The sequence below is a fragment of the Oryza brachyantha genome, chromosome 7 (assembly GCF_000231095.2).
Source record: "Oryza brachyantha chromosome 7, ObraRS2, whole genome shotgun sequence".
NCBI lineage: Eukaryota > Viridiplantae > Streptophyta > Magnoliopsida > Poales > Poaceae > Oryza > Oryza brachyantha.
Genome location: NC_023169.2, coordinates 10,384,990 through 10,394,900, shown reverse-complemented (window position 1 = coordinate 10,394,900; position 9,911 = coordinate 10,384,990). Strand labels below are relative to the sequence as shown.

At 39.4% G+C, this 9,911-nt stretch overlaps 1 protein-coding gene across 1 annotated transcript; it reads right to left on the bottom strand.

Moving 5' to 3' along the window:
* Positions 1-5,925: 5,925 nt before the first annotated feature.
* LOC102705827 (auxin-responsive protein SAUR68-like) lies at positions 5,926-6,777 on the bottom strand. Its single transcript, XM_006657624.2, has one exon. It carries the CDS (start codon positions 6,673-6,675, stop codon positions 6,316-6,318), a length of 360 nt encoding a protein of 119 aa, XP_006657687.1. The 5' UTR covers positions 6,676-6,777; the 3' UTR covers positions 5,926-6,315.
* Between the last annotated feature and the right edge of the window lie 3,134 nt (positions 6,778-9,911).

Genomic DNA, 9,911 nt, shown 5'->3' with positions numbered 1-9,911 from the left:
TCATATTTCAAGCCTTTTCATGAGTATCTAGAATTACATAAATTTCATACTGTGACCAACTGTCGAACTTCACCGGAGTTTCTCATGCTTGGTATCGCTATCTTGTTTTTGGGCTATTTGTATAGTAAATGGGGATACTTTGGAAGTGGATATGCTCACATTTTGGAGGATGGGAACAGTTAGAATCAAACTTGGTATGATGAATAGAGATCAATTGCCTTTCACCCAAGATGTAGTCTTTGGGAAACATGAATATGCTACAATATTTTATCTTGAGTCCAAGATTTTTAGCATGTCGTCCCCACTTAAACAAATGATACTATGGATCAAGATGCTCCTACAGCTAGTAATATGGGTGAGGACAATGCTAATCATGCATCTAAGAAGCAAAAGACAGATGCATCGACGTCTAGGAGCTCTAACATCATAACTAGAGGACTCATTCCAATGTAGTTACACTCATTCCGGTTGGGAATAGGCATCATATGCAATGTGGATGACAAATCGTATGTGATGGTGGAGAGCCCAAGTTACATATCTTAGTGGTTACTCTAATAAGGCTGTGGCAGTCGGGCTCACCGATGATGGTCTCTCCACCGAGCCACGCCGATGGCATCCTCTCCATCGCATTCGTCGATGGCGGTCTCCCCACTAGTGATGCCCTTTTCACTGCCGAGGGTGGCATCTAGACCACCTCAAGCCTCTCCACCACCTCAAGCCTCCCTACTGAGGCACTTATTGACATCGGTTTAAAAATAAGTATGGAACAATATAGATATTATTTTATCTAAAAAGGTCAAACATTTTAATTTTTTGTTAACACAATAGCAAATAGAGGCTTCAAATATATATAATCATGATTTTTCTCTAAATTAAAAAAATATGGATAACATATCTCCTATTACTTTTAATATTTAGGCTGTTCCATTATTTCGTTTTCTGTTTGAAAATCAAATGGCACGCATGCCCGCATGATTTGAAAGGATGTATGCATCCTATACATCCTTTAATAAAGGGTATGCATGATTAAGGTAGGGTAAATATGTGCATCAATAGCTTACTTATTTAGTGATGACATATTAATGGAAAGAATGGATAATTTTTATTTAATAAAATAAAACCTAATAATCAACTGTTAGGATTACATAGAAGTGTCATACCTCTCGAGAGGTAAGATGGAGCACTTAAAACAACTCTTAAACAATACATCTTCCATTGGCATTCACCTCCATTACATCAAAAAGGAAAAACAGGGCTGTGACATATATAGTCCTCTTGTAATTTCCTCCAGCAAAAAACAAAGAGCTAGAGGGGGCAAAAACTAGCTAGGTAGGAATTAAGATGAAACAAATGGCCCTAAGGCATGCACGTCTCCAATGTCGAGGGAGCACATGCTGCCCTTGTGATCGAGTTGCCATCGACTTTCTCAATCAACGATCAAAGGAACCACGACAAAATGTCACCTTTCATGTTCCAGCTGCCAATTCCGTTACACACACACAAATATATATATATATATTATATAACCTATAACCTACTGCCAAATGTAGTTACTCCCTTCCGTCTAAGATGCAGAAACATCTCTATACATATTTTTGTTCTCAACCAGCAGAAAAAAAGTAAAAGACTTCATACATATATTTCTATCATTTATATAAGATTTAACAATGTCTATGTTTTCTAGTAGATGAAAATAGAAACAAGTATGAAGGTGTGATTCTGCACCATAGACATGATGAAGGGAGTAAATAAACCTATAGTAAAAAGATCTAATTTTCCTATACATACATATATATATATATATATATATATTTATTTATATATAGCTAAGGTGGTGTCACTTTCATGCAAAGAAGATCGTGATGCTCCTGACTCCAGGGCCTCCTGAGCCCTCACTCCCTGAATGCATGCCCACACATGGAAAGGGGTTATGGTATGGGTTCCCAAATGTGTAGGTGCATACTTAGCCTTCTAGGGTCCGACCTGGCCAAGATTTGTCATTGATGTTCATCCATCTGAATTGCACAATCGCATTCACCATGAGGGCATGTGCAATACAACCTGTTTTTCTCAAGATTTATTGTTGACAGAGCATCTGAAAACCTACAATCTAGTTTGTCCTAAAAAAGTTTATTTTTGAGTAACCATTGCATTAGAGATTATAAGAAAATAATTAAATACATTGGAAATAGATAAGGTAGAGTATAGTTATATTGGGATTTGTTAATGTGAAGGGTATTTTACTCTTTTCGCTTTTGTATTTGTTGATACGTGATGAATGAAAAATAAAGTTATTTTTGGACAGAGCAAGTACAAGATATTATATATTTATATATATTTAAACTTTGACCTCCATTGTTTTCTTTCAAATTACTAAACAAGACGTTATACTATATATCAAAGTGTGTTATGTTATAATTGAACATAAGTATTAAGGTTCTTCGTCATATCCAACATTCGAAACATTAATATCAGTGGTTAAGATTGAAGCAATGCTGGTTAGCAATGACACTCCGACTTTCCAGCCTTGTCTAGATTCATATGGATGCTAATGAATCTAGATATATATATATATATATATATAAAATAAATGCATTCATCAATCGATAAATTTAGCCAGAGCTAGAAAGTCTTGCAATATGAAACGGAGGCCTCCGTGTTTTATAACTACTGGCTAAACATGAATATGGCCGGAATGCATGGCTTTTGGCTCTTGGTCCAGCATCGCTAGCTTCTCTAGGAATACCTTGTGGGCACCCAGATTTCACTAACAAATTTATAGAATGTTTGAACAAATTTTGTAAAAGATTAAATTAAGCTTCTGAGATGGGCAGACGGTGGTCTAACCGGTGGTGTTGCAATGATTAGACTGCCAACCCCGAGTCCGAGCCCAATTAAGATAGTAATCGTATTTTCTTACTTGGGCCAAAAGTTGTGTTAAGTCTTAATTCATCGCTAAGCTTAATTAATAGGATGTGCAGAGGCAGTATGGTCTATGGCCAGTTCAATTAGAACAACCAACGTACAGTACAAAATCCTCAAATTGAATTGTTCTTCAATTTTTTACCTTTACCTTTTTTTTTGCCTTAGTTTGTCCATTTTTATTAGTTTGTGCTATATATAATTTGTCCATCCTCACGGTTCAATGGAATCTATTTATATATTTGTACCAAACGAGACATGTTTTTACCCCAAGTCTGCTAGCCGGTTTTTCTTTCTTTATCATCCTGATTAGGAGCTTCTCAAGATCAAGGTGGTTAATGACTCCATGCATACATCGCATAGCTTTAGGTGAATTTCTTGTGCTTATGACAAAATAAAAAGATGTCAACACAACTTTTTCCATGTGTAGCGTGTATAAGGGTCTAGGTGGGTCGGCCCGTCAACTCGCTTATATGCCAATTAAGTGGGTAACCCGATGGACTACCCGCTTAATTGGCCTATAAGCAGGTTCACGGGCTTAGAACCTAAGCGTGTACATATACCGTGCCAAAAAAATGATCCATCTCCATTTATTTTAGCATCTTAGAACATACACAGTGCTCCAACGTGACGAGTCATGACTCTAGCCCACCACGTCGGAGCCTGCTCACCACATCCGCATAGACCGTGCCCCATGAAGCTCCACGGACCCTGCAGAGAGCACGTGTGCCCTAGGCCAAAAAGCAGCAGAGGGAGGAGAGAGACGGAGCTTTTTGTCGCTAAAAAGCAGTAAAGGGACGAAGCTTTGTCGCCAGATCTGTGGAGCTCTGCCGCGGGAAAGGCGTCGCCAGGACACGTCGTCCTCAAGATCCGCCAACCACCGCCCTCCTCCCCCCCCGACTCGCCGCCGCTTGGATCCGATGCCCCAACGGTCCCCGAGATCCGCCCCCGACGTGCGCCGCCACCGAGCTTCGCCCTCGACGTGGCCACCGCCGATATCTGCCGACCTTGACATGCGCTGTCGAGCTCCGTCGCTATGTTGCCGGGAGAGAGAGGATACTAAAGAGGGAGCTCTCTAGAGAGTCCGAGAGAGAGGGAAAAGGAAAAAAAATAAAAAAATAGTTCGTGGGACTCATGTGAAGCATCGTGCACTGTGAGATAAGTATCCTATGTGTAGCTTCGTCTTATGTGGCATGTATTTTTTCCCTGAAGCCACTCCATCGAAGAGCTTGCATTGTGCATGTCCTTATTGCACATAGCCTTAGTGAGCATGTCTATTCTCGTAAGAAACCCTTTTCTCTCGATTTCAAAGGACATCTAAGGTCATATAATCGTGTGTATGTAGGATGGTGTATTCTGTGTATGTGTAACTAATTGTAACTTTTATCAAAATATATTCTCGGTAAAAACAAATATGGCCATTAGTTTAGCTAGAAAAACAGAGCAGCAATATGATTATTAATATACCCCACATCCAACCACATTTTTATTGCAATAATTAATTACCACGGTATACATAGTCCCAAGTTGGACATGTCGATGTGGTGATCCATACGTGCCCTGTTTTGTGCCAACACAGTTCCTCTCCTGAATGGTGAAGGTGGGACCGGCCCAGCCAGAAGCAAACGACAGTGCTTCAATTACAAATCTGAAAGGAAAACCACACCAGCAACAATATTAAATGGTATCTCACTCTAACCACATTCCTAGATGACCCCCATAAGTCTATCTCTCCCCCCTCCTCCTCTCTCTCTCTACCCATCATGTATCCACTTCAAAAATATAAAAAAAACCAAGAAGAGGAGAAAAATTGATCCATTTAGGATAGTGAAATTAATTCTACAGAAAATGTGCCTTAAATAATGTACATATATGAATGAGTGCAGATCATGTATTGATATATATAAATGTCAGTGTGGATGATGTGGATAAATTACTGCTTGGGCTCTGATCTTGGGTTTAGTTGTTGGTCAGTCAGGGCAGGCAGCTCCCATGTGCTTTGTTCCTCGCTGAAGGCAATGTATCACCTGAAATCTTGCTAGCCATATAACTGACGTGTGTGTGTATATAAGTTAAACATGCCCTGGCATATATATTAATCACAAAATTCAATTTATCACTCCATTCTTAGTCTGGCTGGACCATACAGCCCAACAAACCATTCTGTCATGCACAAACCGACATAGAGAATGATGTTTTGCCATTCCGGCGCAATGGATTCTTTCAAACGCATGAATTATTTAATATGAATTTCACAAGGATTAGTTCACTTTCATAAAATTCCTTTAAAGTTTCTCCATTCTAAAGGAAGTCTAAAAAATTATTAGAACTAAATTTTAGCATAGAAAGAAATAGATACATATTTTTCAAATGCATATTTATTATTATATTAACTGCAACAGTAAGCCTAGCAAAACTAGAAGGATGTGTGGAATGGAATTTGCAAGTAACTATAATCTTTTTAGAGAAGGCTTTTTTTTACCGGCCACTATATCCAACCGGATATATGCAATTTTTTTTAAATTTCAAACCTAACCAGGCCCAATAGATTGCAATTTCCTTTCACCACGAGTAAACAGATGTCCAAATATCATATATAAATATGAATATCAATCTTTCCTTACGGCCGTCAGATGCGAATTCTAGGACATGGTGTAGTGCACATGGTCGGAACTTAATTGACGTCCATTAATTTTACTACCCATATTCCTACAAAATAATTAGCAAGTTGAGAAATACAACGTACGGTGTGAGGTATATATCAGAAAAATGATTGAAAATACGTAGTTTTCACATGTAGTACAGCTGGGAATAAACTGTACCTGTTAGTACTACCAAGCCAACAAAGAGAGAGACATTATTCTCTCGAAAGTCTCATTTTCATCAGCATTATTACTCTCTTATCTCATAAAACTAGAAGAAAATTAAAAAAAATAAATGGTGCCAAATAAATTACAGAGACACATATATAGAAACTGCAATCACACATTGATATGATGTTACAGCAATAATATGAACCATGATTATTACAAAGTACAAACTAAGCTCATATTAGAGCAGGAGTACGTACTACTTAAGTACTACATGCAAGAATAGAGAGCCTATAGCTACAGAAAAGATGTTACATCATGGATTGCAAGTTGGCAACTACACATATACCCTCCTGAAAACATGCACATTACGCATGTAACGTGCACACATACTGGCACGCATTAAGCAGGAGTGCATAGGCAAAAAAAAAAAAACTGAATGAAAACAACAACAAGTTTCGAAGGAATTAATTAATCTCGCAGAATAATTAGGTCGTCATCGATCACAAATACCTAGATTTAGTCTGGAATCAATCGGAGAGAGTTGAGAGCGAGCTATATATATGTGTGCGTGTGTGTTGTGCTACCAAGTCTTGGTCCTGCCGCTGCGTCCGCCGGAGGAGGAGCACTTCTTGGCGGAGGCGGCGCCGCGGAAGGCGGCGAGGATCTGGTCGAGGCGGTCGGCGGAGCAGGGGAGCACGATGGGGCGGTCGCCGGGGGCGCCGAACTCCTCCTCGGCCGTGTTGAGCAGCTCCCGGAAGATGTCGCTGGCGAGGTAGGCGATGGGGATGAAGAACCGGCTGCCGTCGCGGGTGTACGCCGCGAAGTGGCCCCTGGGGCACGCGGCCGACGCCGCCGCGGCCGCCGTCGGGGAGCTGACCTTGCTCGTCCCGCCGCCGTGCCACTTCCTGGAGATCTCACTCAGCCTCAGCGAGCTCACCATGATCACTATATATATATTCAGATTTCAGACAGTGAGAGAGAGAGAGGTAGCTCTAGGCTCTAGCTAGGAGTTGGAAAGCTTGGAGGTTGGAGGAAGCTAAGCTCTTGTGGATGCAGGGAGAGGAGTGTGAGGAGAGCAGTGGAGCTCAAGGGGGGTATAAATAGAGAGGTCAGGGCAGGGCAGTGGCTAGCTGGTCTGGTCTCTGCAGTGGTGTGTGTGGGGTTTTCTTGCTTGGTATGTGGGGTTAATTGCTGCATTTGCATGGAGAGGATAGGGATGGATATAGCTACGTACAGGTTGAAATGAAAGAGGAACAAACAAGGGAATTGCATTTTACTCTTTCCGTTCCAGTTGATCGTTAGTTTGACCGGTAGTTACTGTAAAAATTACTTTAATGTCATTGGTATATTGTTAAAAGCTAGAAATGTTTTATGTACAAATTATTTGAGTTGTAAAAACAATAAGGAATAAATTACTAAATATTTGTTATGAATTTATTAAAATAAAAAGATTTATTGTAAAAAAGTTCTGCATAAAAATTTGGAAATTACTTTTCAACAAATATTTAGTGAAAAAAGATTTGTTGTGAAAAAACAAAGGGGGTGTAATTAGTTTATCGCAATTTAGAAAACAAATTTAAAAATCTTAAATAAATTTCAGATCAACTTTAATAAATTCCGTATATCTTCGTAGCGGAGACTAGCACCTCTGACGATCATCTAGTTACATGCCTATCAGAGGTGGGCGTAAGCTCTGACGGCCTACAACCCGTCAAAGGTGAGTGCCCCGTGACCACTGATCACTGACCAAGCATAAACCCATTAAAGTTGAGGGTTTGAGCCCGTCGCAGGTGACCTTGTCCAGTGTAGTAATAATTGGTGTGGGTTGGTTTGGTAGATTACTTTGTGAAGAGATGGATTGGAGTGGGTTTAGATTAGATTGAAGTTCATTAGGGCATGCACAATTTGTCATGCCCAATTAACTCGGTATTAGAATGGGTCTAGTGAACAGACTTTACCAGCTCTTAAACAGCACCACAATGGTGCTACGTGAGGAGAAGAAATAAGGTAGGGTCCACTAAAAATAATAATTAGTTTATTTGCTGTATGCGGTAAGAAACACCACACCATCTCACTTATGTCATAAGCACTGCACAAAAATTTTATTTTTTTGCTTCATGCCGGTAGTAGCACTATAACCTGTAGTAACTTGCAACTCTCACAGGGTATGCTACCAGGTAGCAAGGATTTTTTTATTGCTTACTACCTATTTTTTATAACATTGTGGATGCCTTTAGCAGGCTTAGTGGTAAGTGGCAGTAACCTTGAGTTTCTAGCTATATATATGCGTAGAGTAGATTGTATTACACTAGAAACTGGTATCATCAGATACATGGTTGGCTAGATTGTTCCGATGCCGAACATGCTTGCGCTAGTGATCAATATGTCAGCTAGCTAGCTAGCTTGCTTCTAAATGAAATGATCGATACACACACAACACTAATTGCTACGATCATTTTGATTTCTTGGTCAACCTGTTTCATACCTCGTTTTCATGTACAGGAACTGCATGGCATGTGTTACACCGACCATGACGTGTACCTGCAACCTGCTGCACACATGCATCGATCGTGTGTACACGTACGTATAAGTGTGACATATATGTTGGACCTTTATTTTGGAAGGGAACGGAATTAAGTCGCGATTACATCTTATCTTATACTATTAAAAAGAGTATCAAATGTAGATATTGTCTCAGGAAGTTGTACATGTATGTACGTCATAGTATTATTCCACCATGTGCTACTGGCCGTGAACATGACATTGTTTCTTTATGAAAATACGACTAAGATAGTCCAAGTGGATGTTTATTATTGATATGTGAGATATATTAAGGATAATAAACATAGATTATATACATCATACGGATTTTGAATTTTTTTACTGGATCAATGTTTTATAAATTAAGGATGACACTTGAGAACGAAAGAACACCATAGTGCTCAGTAGATGAGGAGTACCTGATTATATCGGTTATGCATATCCGTGAGTTCCCGATATCCATGTCATCCATGCATGGATATCTTTATTTTTTTCTCTCTAACTCATTTATATCAAAATAGTTATGGTAAACGTAAAAATATATCGCAAAAAAATACCACCGAAAAGGTTGCTCAAGTGACATGGATATATAAGGCTAAGGACAAATTTGGCATCGGACAACCTCATGAGCGTCAAATTTAGTGAAAATGGAAAACCTCGTGCATTTGCTGCGGCGGTGAGCTCATAGAGGCCGAGCAGCAAATCTAGAGTTTGTGGAGTCTGTCCTTGACTGCAACAGGATATGGTACCTGGTGACTTCAGCTAGAAATGGTCTTTTCTCGTAACTTCTGATTCGGCAAATGAGTTCATTGATTCCGATATTTTGCAACTCCGTTCATATTTTTGATTTAGATTATTTTCTATGATAAGCCTTGACTATAGTGTCCGTAGTATAATACTATTAAATAAAAATATAGAGTTTTACGAATGGACAAAAATATATTCTACTATCAGTAATCGCTGTGGGTATAAATAGATATGATATATTGAATTAAAAAACATAAGCGGTTTAGATTAGCTCTGCTATAATAAACACCCGTTGTGTGATTGCCGGTTTTGCAACCTTGCTGCTGTGTGATGAGTTCCTCCTGTGTTCCAGCAAAGTCTTTGAGTGTTGATCATTGTACTGATGCTTAATTGTATCCTAGTGTCTTTGGATGGAATCGATTTTTACGTGCGAACCTCTTAGAGAATATTTTGTAGGATTCATATATACACAATGTCCATTTTTTTTCCTATCTAAACTCGTATATATATATCGCGGTTCCCATTGATACTACGACATCATCCTGATGCTGGTACAGCAAGAATCTTGGTGCATGGGATATTTTTAATTTCTGCCATACTACTTTATATTAATCAATGTTGGATAATGAGTATCATATCTGCTCGCACAAAGTGGCCACACAAGGCCTGGCCAGAGCAGAGTCTGTCCTCTCTGCCTCACTTGCTAGATCATCCTGGACCACGGATATGTATCTGTTTCAAAATAATCTATTTCACACAGTCCATGACAAGTGCAAATGATGAGAGTACTCCACGGTATACATTGTACGAAATATCGAGCAATTTATGCGGGTAGCAGAAATGGCTGAGGAATTATTTATGCGGGTCACAGAAATGACTCATGTAGTT

What these genes read in the sequence shown, in the direction of transcription:
- LOC102705827 (XM_006657624.2), bottom strand. Translation starts at nt 6,675, where the DNA reads ATGGTGAGCTCGCTGAGGCTGAGTGAGATCTCCAGGAAGTGGCACGGC.